Below are 12,500 nucleotides of genomic sequence, written 5' to 3' on the forward strand. Positions count from 1 at the left end.
TACCCCAACACAGCACCCTGCTGTCACCCCAACACAGCACCCTGCTGTCACCCCAACACAGCACCCTGCTGTCACCCCAACACAGAGCACCCTGCCGTCACCCCAACACAGAGCACCCTGCCGTCACCCCAACACAGCACCCGGCCGTCACCCCAACACAGAGCACCCTGCTGTCACCCCAACACAGCACCCTGCTGTCACCCCAACACAGCACCCTGCTGTCACCCCAACACAGCACCCTGCTGTCACCCCAACACACAGCACCCTGCTGTCACCCCAACACAGCACCCTGCTGTCACCCCAATACAGCACCCTGCTGTCACCCCAATACAGCACCCTGCTGTCACCCCAATACAGCACCCTGCTGTCACCCCAACACTGCACCCTGCTGTTCACTCCAGAGGAACATGGATTTGAACTTCCAAACTAGGAAATTCGGCTGGGCACTATCACTAAGTATAAGGGATTATGTGATGAGATAACCATTGAGGACACTTCTGTTATCAGAACACATCCACCAGGCCGGCGCTCCCCAAACAGAGAGGAGCCCGCGTCTCTCAGAGATGTCCTTTCAACACAACGCTTTCACACATTCTCTCTCTCTCACACCTCGCCTGCTACAAAGGGGAAGTGAGATTCAAGCCCACTGCAGGCCGGGGCCTACAGCACCAGGGCGGCCTGCACACTCACTGGGTAGTATTGTTCATCAGGACTGAACGTCTATCTGTTGAGGAAGTCTCATTGAGCCCAAGCACCTCGTTAGAAAGAGAAACCTGAACGTAAACACTCAACCAGAGGACGGACATTTCATTACAATCTCATTTACAAGTCAAATATCTGTGCGAGCAAAACCTGTTGGGGGATTTTTGGTGATAGCGGATGTGATAGTGATAGTGGATACAATGGTGATAGTAATAGTGGGTATGGTTGTGATCTTACTCTGCTGGAAGGCCTGCAGCTCCTGGTTGGCCAGCCGCAGCTTCTTCTGCTCGTCCTCCAGGGTGCAGTTCTTGCGGTTGAGCTCCAGCTCCTGCAGGGTCTTGGCCCGGGTCTGGTGCTGCAGCTTCACTACCTCGTTCATCAGGAACTGGGTCAGGCCCTCCTGGCCCTCCTCCACTGGACACACAAGGTAACACATACTGTAACACACAAGGTAACACATACAGTAACACACAAGGTAAAACCCAGGTAACACACAAGGTAAAACCCAGGTAACACACCTAGGAAACACACAAGGTAACACACAAGGTAAAACACAAGGTAACACATACGGTAACACACAAGGTAACACACGAGGTAACACATACTGTAACACACAAGGTAACACACAAGGTAACAAATACTGTAACACACAAGGTAACACACAAGGTAACACATACGGTAACACACAAGGTAACACACAAGGTAAAACCCAGGTAATACACCCAGGAAACACACAAGGTAACACATACTGTAACACACAAGGTAACACACAAGGTAAAACCCAGGTAACACATACGGTAACACACAAGGTAACACATACGGTAACACACAAGGTAACACATACGGTAACACACCCAGGTAACACACAAGGTAACACACAAGGTAACACATACGTATTTCATTATAAGTTACTCACATGAATATGATAATTATGGCATAGGTAAAAAACGAATCAGTGTAATGGCTTCAACACTCCGGCCCCTAATTGACCGGTATAGGGCAATTCATACCTTTACATAGGAAGCATACTTTCACAAATTTTGTTACAAAGGAAGAGTCCTTTGTGACAATATTCAAGATTGCCCATAGAAAATAAAAATAAATACACCTCCATGATGAGGACCAGAGGGTGGATTGAAAGTCCATTTGATACCTTCAGCGTGAATCGAATGCTTGATCTTACCAAGGTTAAGGTGACTAAGTGCTTCTCGAAGCTCCCGTTCTGTCCCAACGAAATTTGTACCGTTGTCCGAAACAATCTCCCTCACTTGGCCTCGTCTGCAGATAAATCGTCGGAGTGCAGAAATGCAGGAGTCTGTATCCGTTGAGTACGCCATCTCTAGGTGTACGGCTCTGCTTGCGAGGCACGTAAACAAGGCTCCATACCTTTTTACTTTGCTGCGGCCACGCTTGACTTATATGGGACCAAAGTAGTCCAGTCCAGTATGGGTAAAGGGTGGCAAGTCAGGTGTTATCCTGTTTAGAGGTAGGTCGGATATTTTTTGTGTCATTGCTGTGCCATGCCATCTCCTGCAGAGTACAAAATCCCGTGTTATCCTTCTCGCAGTAGAGTTTGCCCTAGTGATCCAGTATTTTGTTCTGAGTTTTGCAATAATTTGATTTCTTCCACAATGACCCACCAAGGTTCGGGTGTGGTGTAGGAGTATCTTTGACAGGTGGTTGTCCTGGCAGAATGGCAGGACGTTTGGTTTCCTCTGACATAGCCAGCTTACTTAGTCTGCCTCCAACTCTCAGGATTCCATGTTGGAGCATGGCATCTAGTTTATAGATCCTACTACTTCTCTTTATAGCCAAGCCCTTTTGTAGAGAGGTCACCTCATCTTGGAAGGATTGTTGTTGGACATAGGATACGAGTGATTGCTCAGCCTTGGCTAGATCCTCCACAGACAGCTGTGGGTCCAAGTCACTAATTTTCCTTTAAAAGTTCAATTGTCTCTGATTTTCTTCATTTTTAAGAGCCAGGCTGCCGATCGAATCAATTTGTCCCATGATGAAAAGTGCTCAATAAAACGAGTCAGCAGACTTTGATTCTGCAGCACACTTGTAGTGAAAGCCACAGCCACCTTCTTGACCTCTGGGTCGCTGTCGGACAGTGTGGGTGGTATTTGGATCACTGGCCAGTCTGTTTCAGGTTGCATCAGGAAATCTGTCCCTCTCAGCCAGTGTCCTTCTTGAAGGAAGGTCTCTGCTTTCATGCCTCTTGATGCACTGTGGGGTTGAGTCCAGTCCTTGTGTGGCTCCATTGGGATTTGTGTGTCAGATCCCGAACAGTGGACACTCTGTTGGCCACATAGATTTGAAACCTTCTGGAGTCATTTTTGGATGTATTTTAAGACGGCAGTGCTGTCGGTCCAAAAAACTGAGTCTCCGAGGGTTAACTCAAGCTCTCTTTTCAGCATCCTGTCTATCCTAGCAGCAAGGACTGCGCTGGCAAGCTCCAACCTTGGGATTGTCACCACCTTTAAAGGTGCAACTCTTGCCTTCCCAATCACAAACGCAATGTGAGGTAGTCCACCGTCCCTAGTCAGCTTCAGATAGCTGACTTTCCCAGAACATTGTTCACTTGCATCGCAGAAGTGGTGCATCTGTGCTTCAGTAACTTCAAAATCTGGTGGCTTAAGGCATCTCCTGATTCTTAGGCTGGTAATCAGGTTGAGATCTTTCAGCCACCTTTTCCATTTATCTATGTAAGCAGTTGGTATCGATTCATCCCATCCACAATTTAGCTTGCACAGGTCCTGCAGTATTCCTTTCCCTGTCAGCATGACTGGTGCTAGGAACCCAAGAGGATCGTTTATTGAGTTCAACACGGACAAAATGCTTCTATGAGTGACTGATGGTTGTCTTGGGGTGATCGAGAAGAAGAACATATCTGATTCAGTGTCCCATCGCATGCCAAGAGCTCTTTCTATGGGCAGTTTGTCTTTGTCGAGGTCCAGATCTTTGACCTCTTTTGCACTCTCTTCAGCTGGAACAGAGGCAAGGACTGAGGAGTACACCCAACAAGGTGTTTGTAAGGTCAGGACCCTGCAGCAGCTCAGAGTTCAGGGAAGTTCTTTGGAATAAAGAATGCATGCCCTTTCCTCAAGACATCACTCATAAAGCCATTACACTCTTTCCGAAAGGCTTCATCTTTCTGGAATCTGCGGGCAAGACTTAGTGCCCTTTGTTCCACCAACTTCCTGTTTGGCAGGCTGATGTTATCCTGACGGAACGGAAGTGATATTTCATAGTGGCCATCTTTCCTTTTGACTGAGCTGTTCATCATATGCAAGAATTTCTTGTCTTCAAATTAGTTTTCTTGTTTTTCATTGTAGGCCAACTCTGAAAAGTCCTGGTTGTATTGGTGTACAAAAAGCTCTTCCAGCTTGACCACCGATATCTTATTGGACATTATCCGTGGTGGACCATGCTCGTCCATAGGTGCAGTACTGCCAAGAGGTCCGTTTATAGTCCAACCTCGGCGTGTTAGGACTGCGAAGGGCCCCTCACCTGGACTATGGATCACTTTCAGTGGCTCCATAGCCTTTGGGATATTTGCACCGATCAATAGGCCTACTTCTGCCTTGATAGGTCTTAAGTGGACATCCTTTAGTTAAGGCCATCTTTTTATGTCCATCTCTGTAGGAATGTTCTCTTGACTGTCAGGAAGCTCTATGAAGCAGTTGCCATCCAGGCTGCATACTTCCAGGCCTCTCATAGCATTGGTTTTCACAGGCTTTTCATGGCCCATCGTTCGGAGTAGGATCTCTGTTCTCTTTCCTCTCACAGATAACTGTTCCATCAGTTTCTCCGTGACAAAAGTAGCATTGCTTCCAGGGACTAGAAAAACATAGGTTTCTATCAAACAGCTGCCTTTATGTGCCTTCATCTTTACAGGTACCACTGCTAACTTGTAGTCTGTGGTTCTGTCCCCTGTTTGTGCTGCTGATGACACCATAACAATTTGTAATGCTGATGAAACTTAAGCAATGCAATTGCTGTCTGAATCCTGCTTAGCTGCTGACTTGGTATTTCGTGCAGTAAAGTTCTCTATGTGCAAGACAGTGGGGTGTTCCTTCTCACAGGAACGACACGTGAGACACTTCTTGCATTCTTTATTCATATGACCTCTGACCAAGCAGGCAAAGCAGAGTCCATTTTTCTTTAGCAGCTCAACTTTCTCCTTGTGGTGAATCTTTAATATTGCTTCACATGTTTCCATCACATGATCTCCTTTACAGAAAGCACAAGGCTTGACGAAAGCGTCCATGGCCATACGGATGCCATCTGGCCTGTCTGCCCTTTTCCATACATTGATGTTCTGGTTAGTTTCTGTCTTGGGAACGACAGTCGTAGCAAAGCTTTTCTTGCTGCTAGATTTCATATACGGTAATTCTCTTTTGGATTTTCTCCCATTTGTGCTTCCGGCAAGGTCCTGGATATCCCTGAAGACGGGATCTTGAATTATTCTGACCTGTTTTTCCATAAACAGAACAAGATCATGGAATTTAGGTCTCTGCTGTGTTCTTTCAGTGATGTCACATACAGCAGACCGCCATTGCTCCAGAAGTTTAAATGGGAGTTTGGAAACAAGTCTTTTCATGTTAGATGGTAGGTCCAGCTCTGACATGTATGGAAGGCCCTTAACTGCATTACCACAGCCTCTTAGATAGAGGGCATAGCTATGAAGTGCCTTTCCATCATCTGCACGTATTTGGTTCCAGTTTAAGGCCTTTTCAATGTATGCAGATGTGACCTTGAAATCCTCGCCAAAATGATATTTAAGTAGGCGCTTTGCTTCCTCATAACCAGTTGTGGCGTTCATGTGAAAGCAGCTTTGAACTAGTTATTTTGGCTGACCTACAGTATACTGTTCCAGGAAGTACAGTCGATCCTCGCTACTGTTGGTTTTGTCGGTCAGCTTGTTGGTCAGGCTGAGTTTTTATCCATTGACCCACCTCAGTTAGGAAAGCATCATAATCAGCCATTTCTGGCTCATACCAGTCCAGAGTTTCATTCATTCTAACATCCTAAGGCAGCAATTTCTGAAAAGATTCATGACACCTTTTAAATTCATCCAGCAGTCTCAGAAATTCATTTGCACCTTCATTAATATTGTCAACAACAGCACCCTCTTTCATCATTGTTTTTATTAAATTCATTTTCCGTGTACAGTGTGAGAGTTTCCCTCTGCGTGTTGCGCTGAGTGATTTGAACGCTTTTCTTTGTTGTGCAGCGTCCATCTCAGTAATACCGGCTTCAGCGACTCCACATTCAGTTCCTTCTGCCATTGTTTCAGTTTTGTTCTCAGCCTTTAATATTCGTTTTTTCCTGTTTTTCCAAGTAAATCAGACAGCTTTTGTTTGAATATTCGTTAGTATTTCGGTTCTTTATTTATTTTTACTCTTTCATGCGCACGGCCGTGCTTTATTTCCGTTTCAGTCCGTTAATTGGTCCTTTAAGTTACTTTATTTCCGTGAGCGTATACTTTATTTTCAGGCCCCTTTCTGCACTTTATTTAGTATATTACATTTTATTCCCATCCGCTCGTGATATTTTCATTCATATCTTCGCGTCGCCTTTAGAGTTTTCCACTTTCCGTGCAGAGTTGTTGATCCGCAGCGTCCTGCAGCCTATAGTTTCAGTGACTTCGTAGTTTATAGGCAGTTTATTGATTTATTTGTCTGCTCATCAAACACTTCCTTCATTTCATTTGTCACCTTTTAATGTTTGATTGTAACCAGCTTCAGAAAAAAGCGCATCCGCTCATTTATTCACGGCACCGGTGAAATCAGATTCTGGCAGCAGTCCAAATCAATCCAAAAGACACTGGCTCCGGTCTCATCCAGTAATTTCCATGTTGACTGGCGTCCTTTCTGGCGTTCAGATGGTGATTTTCAAATTATTGTAGGAGAGGTCAGTAAATCAATGCGCATTCATCCTTTTCGTAGTGTCACAATGCAATCTTTTATTACGTAACCTTAACAGCAAAATAAATTAAACTCATCTTAAACAGAAAACTCGCTTCATCTCTTGATGTTTATAGTGAACCGGTTCCGTGTTTGTGGGTCTGTAGTGCCGTAAAGCAACTCGGTGCTTTGTGAGACCCGAGACCCCCCGAGAGTGGGCGGCGGGTCGCCGGCAGGAACTTGCATATTCCCTTTTTCCTCCAAGATGCGCTAGGGGGAGTTGAAACAGCGACCAATCGAGAACCATCACAATGACTCTTAACCTGTTATGTGTCATAAATATTTGGCCGTTAAGCCCTTTGAGACTGTAATGGTGATTAAGGGCTAAACAAATAAAATTGAATTGAAATTGAATGTTAATGTAAATTAAGCCAAAAAAGTTGCATAGTTCCCCTTTAAAGTCAGTGGCGCGTGGTTCAGATGCTATTTTAAGGGCGCATGCATAATGTTGCTTGTGCTGCACAAGGCCACCTTAATGCACAGGCTTACCTGGGCTGAAGACCCCCCCCCCCCATTTTTTACATCTTCACTGTAAGATCCCCTCTCAGGGGGCCTACGAAACCTCTCAGCCCCAGGGTTAATGCAGGCCTGCTTGTGCACCTCGCACATACACTTTGCTTCTCTCATCTACCTAGCCACACATTCTTGGGAAATTATTTGGGAAAGAACAGCTGACACAGCAGTAATAAGTTGTACTTTTAAATCAATGCATCTGCAAACACCGTAGGCTACAGCAAACACATATTTCCTTGACACCGACATCGTGTACAAGCTCATAACTTTTAGGATTGATGAGTATTTGATCATGAGAAAACATTGTTTTACCACGAGTGAGTGTTGAAAGAATGAATGAATGCGGGCGCGCGTGTGTGTATGTGTAAAATAATTAATGAATGCAGACATGCGTGTGTGCATCCATCTGTTAAAACACATGCAAACTAAACATGTAACACATAATACAGTCCATGGCAATGTATATTAACGGGGGGACACATGCATATTAGGAACACAAGTCGATTACGATAATGCATACAATACTGGTAAGAAATGATGTTTGTTAATTTATTGCGTATATCATTAAATAGAACCACAGTTACCGCATATCATATGTGTGTTAAGTTTTCTTTGCCAAAATTTATTTGAGGACTCAGTATTTCTGAAGTTGTGGAAGAAAACGCTATTCCATGTGTGAATTAGGTCATATTATTTGGCCATAAACTGAGTCATTTGAAGTTTAAAATTCATGTGGTCATGCATCTGTCCATCGGAGACTGCAAACGCGCTGCCAAAATATCAACTCAAATGCGCTCCTGGCTCTTAAAGGGGATGGGAGACGGCACTCTCATTGGTTTATTGCACGTTACGCCCAAACCACACCTACGGGTAATTAGGCTACTGCAGGGCAACCCTTTTTAGATTTGCGTCGGGCACAAGAGTCCTTTATCCGCCGGTAAAATAGCAAAATCGCCATAGAACCGCCCAAAAAGCTACTTGCGTTTGGCGCTTATCACTTGCGTTTCAGACTGTTAAAATAGGGCCCAAGGTAACACACCCAGGTAACACACAAGGTAACACACACAGGTAACACACAAGGTAACACACACAGGTAACACACAAGGTAACACACCAAGGTAACACACAAGGTAACACACCCAGGTAACACACAAGGTATCACACCCAGGTAACACACCCAGGTAACACACAGTGTAACACACCCAGGTAACACAAAAGGTAATTATAACAATTGTCAGAACTGTGTGGCCTCCCTCCTCCACTCGACCACACTGAGGTTACAATGATAATCATCAGAATCATAATTTTAGAAATATAAAAATCTTGGCAAGTGAAATCTTCCTGTTCTGCAGATCAGCCTATTCCCTTCCCCACGTTCTAGGGGTTCTGCCCTGTAAGATGTTCTGTCCTGAGATGTTCTGCCAGGAGACGTTCTGCTCTGTGACGTTCTGCTCTGTGTCTGAACCGTTTTGCTGTGTGAGGTTCTGCTGTGTGAGGTTCTGCTGTGTGACGTTCTGCTCTTTGACGTACTGCTCTGTGTCTGAGCCGTTCTGCTGTGTGAGGTTCTGCTGTGTGAGGTTCTGCTGTGTGAGGTTCTGCTGTGTGAGGTTCTGCTGTGTGACGTTCTGCTGTGTGAGGCTCTGCTGTGTGAGGTTCTGATGTGTGACGTTCTGCTGTGTGAGGTTCTGCTGTGTGAGGTTCTGCTGTGTGAGGTTCTGCTGTGTGAGGTTCTGCTGTGTGAGGTTCTGCTGTGTGAGGTTCTGCTGTGTGAGGTTCTGCTGTGTGACGTTCTGCTGTGTGAGGCTCTGCTGTGTGAGGTTCTGATGTGTGACGTTCTGCTGTGTGAGGTTCTGCTGTGTGAGGTTCTGCTGTGTGAGGTTCTGCTGTGTGAGGTTCTGCTGTGTGACGTTCTGCTGTGTGACGTTCTGCTGTGTGACATTCTGCTGTGTGACGCTTGCTGTGGGAGGTTCTGCTGTGTGATGTCCTGCTCGTTGTCTGAGTTGTTTTGCAGTGCGGTGCCGCCAGTGGTGGGGGACTCCTCACCTACGATGGTGGAAAATCGGGGCGTGGGCTCCTTGCCCGTCACCCTCTTGTACAGCTCTGGGTAGTGGAACTCCAGGCTCTCCAGGAATGACACCACCCCTCGCTCGCCCTTGGTGTGGAGAATGTCCAGCAGTCGGCCTGGCAACACAAAGGACAGGTAAACAACATCAGGGGGGCGGGTCACTTCTCCCTGCGTCTAGCCGACCAATCAGCAGGCTCAATGGATATTGTTGACCATGATTAACTGGGTTGTGGTGGTGATAGTGATAGTGAACTGCGTTGTGGTGGTGATAGTGAACTGGTTTGTGGTGGTGGTGATAGTGATAGTGAACTGGGTTGTGGTGGTGATAGTGATAGTGAACTGGGTTGTGGTGGTGGTGATAGTGATAGTGAACTGGGTTGTGGTGGTGATAGTGATAGTGAACTGGGTTGTGGTGGTGATAGTGATAGTGAACTGGGTTGTGGTGGTAGTGATAGTGATAGTGAACTGGGTTGTGGTGGTGATAGTGATAGTGAACTGGGTTGTGGTGGTGGTGATAGTGATAGTGAACTGAGTTGGGGTGGTGGTGATAGTGAACTGGGTTGTGGTGGTGATAGTGATAGTGAACTGGGTTGTGGTGGTGGTGATAGTGATAGTGAACTGGGTTGTGGTGGTGATAGTGATAGTGAACTGGGTTGTGGTGGTGGTGATAGTGATAGTGAACTGGGTTGTGGTGGTGATAGTGATAGTGAACTGCGTTGTGGTGGTGATAGTGAACTGGGTTGTGGTGGTGATAGTGATAGTGAACTGGGTTGTGGTGGTGGTGATAGTGATAGTGAACTGGGTTGTGGTGGTGATAGTGATAGTGAACTGGGTTGTGGTGGTGATAGTGATAGTGAACTGGCTTGTGGGGGTGATATTGATAGTGAACTGGGTTGTGGTGGTGATAGTGATAGTGAACTGGCTTGTGGGGGTGATAGTGATTGTGAACTGCGTTGTGGTGGTGATAGTGATAGTGAACTGGGTTGTGGTGGTGATAGTGAACTGGGATGTGGTGGTGGTGATAGTGATAGTGAACTGGGTTGTGGTGGTGATATTGAACTGAGTTGTGGTGGTGGTGATAGTGATAGTGAACTGGGTTGTGGTGGTGATAGTGATAGTGAACTGGGTTGTGGTGGTGGTGATAGTGATAGTGAACTGGGTTGTGGTGGTGATAGTGATAGTGAACTAGGTTGTGGTGGTGATAGTGATAGTGAACTGGGTTGTGGTGGTGATAGTGATAGTGAACTGGGTTGTGGTGGTGGTGATAGTGATAGTGAACTGGGTTGTGGTGGTGGTGATAGTGATAGTGAACTGGGTTGTTTTGGTGGTGATAGTGAACTGGGTTGTGGTGGTGATAGTGAACTGGGTTGTGGTGGTGATAGTGATAGTGAACTGGGTTGTGGTGGTGATAGTGATAGTGAACTGGGTTGTGGTGGTGATAGTGAACTGGGTTGTGGTGGTGACAGTGATAGTGAAATGGGTTGTGGTGGTGGTGATAGTGATAGTGAACTGGGTTGTGGGGGTGATAGTGATAGTGAACTGAGTTGTGGTGGTGAAAGTGATAGTGATCTGGGTTGTGGTGGTGGTGATAGTGATAGTGAACTGGGTTGTGGTGGTGATAGTGATAGTGAACTGCGTTGTGGTGGTGGTGATATTGATAGTGAACTGGGTTGTGGTGGTGATAGTGAACTGGGTTGTGGTGGTGGTGATAGTGATAGTGAACTGGGTTGTGGTGGTGGTGATAGTGATAGTGAACTGGGTTGTGGTGGTGATAGTGATCGTGAACTGGCTTGTGGGGGTGATAGTGATAGTGAACTGGGTTGTGGTGGTGATAGAGATAGTGAACTGGGTTGTGGTGGTGGTGATAGTGAACTGGGTTGTGGTGGTGAAAGTGATAGTGAACTGGGTTGTGGTGGTGATAGTGATAGTGAACTGGGTTGTGGTGGTGATAGTGATAGTGAACTGGGTTGTGGGGGTGATAGTGAACTGGCTTGTGGTGGTGACAGTGCTTACTGGTGCGGTTGGCCTTGGAGGGCAGCAGCATGGAGTTCAGGATCTCATCTTCGTCCTGCTCGTCCAGCACCCTGCACTGCCTCAGGTACGGCGTCAGCTTCCCCGGGGAGATGGCCCGCGTCAGCTCGTGGCGTTTACCCTCCACCTTCTCCCACAGGGCGTCCGCATCCACCACCTCTGGGGCCCCGCCCTGGCCCCCAGCCTGGCCCCCGCCCTCCGCCGGGTCTCCAGCTCCACCCAATCCGTTCTCCATCCTCTGCTCCTGGGGAGAAGGGCAACAACGTGAGTCTTGAACCTTGTAGCCGCTGGAGTTCTGGTTCTGTCTCTGGTTATGGTTCTGTTTCTGGTTCTGTGTCTGGTTCTGGTTCTATTCCAGGTACTGGTTCTGGTTCTGTTCCTGGTTCTGGTTCTGTCTCTGGTTCTGTTTCTGGTTCTATTCCTGGTACTGGTTCTGGTTCTGTCTCTGGTTCTGGTTCTGGTTCTAGTGCTGGTTCTGTCTCTGGTTCTGGTTCTAGTTCTGGTTCTGTCTCTGGTTCTGGTTCTAGTTCTTGATCTGGATCTGGTTATGGTTCTGGTTCCCTGTCCCTCTCTCATTGAATCAATGATTCAAGATTCAAGAGATTTGTTTCTCAATGCACACAGAGAAGCTCTGAGCAATGACATTCTCTAGACTCAATAAGCAGGAAAATAAAAACCAGAGATGCCGCGCGTGTTGCGCTCGCTCAACCACTAGTTGTAATTAAACCCATAGCTATAATGTGGAAACCCCAGTCGATAATCGAAGAAATTTCTGAGCGCATAATATAATGACATTTTGCCTATAATGTTACAACGTATAACATTTTGGTTCACCTATTACGTTATGAAGCAAGCATAATCATTTTAAGGACACATGTCCTCTGCATTTCCATGATTCACACTTGATGCATTACACGTATATGCAGGCATCGCTGTCGTTCAGACATCAGTAGAATCACCGTGGGGTTAAGGGGTGTTCAAGATTGCGGATTGTACATTGATTGTAATTGAGATTAAAAATATCCTTTTCAAGTGTCCTGGCCAAGACATGCAGCAGTAGCCTACAGTCACACATAGCCTACACACAAAACATTAGTAAAATAAAACAACTAAAACGGGCGGCAGGGGGGAGGGGGGATATCAGTATGAAGGAGAAGAGCAATATACAATTTTGAGCAACAAAGTGTGAAGACATTACGGGAGGCTCAAGGAGGGGA

At 46.4% G+C, this 12,500-nt stretch overlaps 1 protein-coding gene across 1 annotated transcript in view; it reads right to left on the reverse strand.

Moving 5' to 3' along the window:
- The window catches only part of LOC307082595 (caspase recruitment domain-containing protein 11-like), a gene marked incomplete at its 3' end in the record, with an annotated part of 33,555 nt that overhangs the window by 13,014 nt on the left and 8,041 nt on the right, over positions 1-12,500 (reverse strand). The window contains 3 exon segments of the mRNA XM_079746213.1: positions 940-1,116; positions 9,231-9,368; positions 11,266-11,527. Coding sequence (XP_079602339.1) covers positions 940-1,116; positions 9,231-9,368; positions 11,266-11,518 — 568 coding nt within the window. The 5' untranslated portion in view covers positions 11,519-11,527.

The sequence above is a fragment of the Pollachius pollachius genome (assembly GCF_949987615.1).
Source record: "Pollachius pollachius genome assembly, chromosome: 11".
NCBI lineage: Eukaryota > Metazoa > Chordata > Actinopteri > Gadiformes > Gadidae > Pollachius > Pollachius pollachius.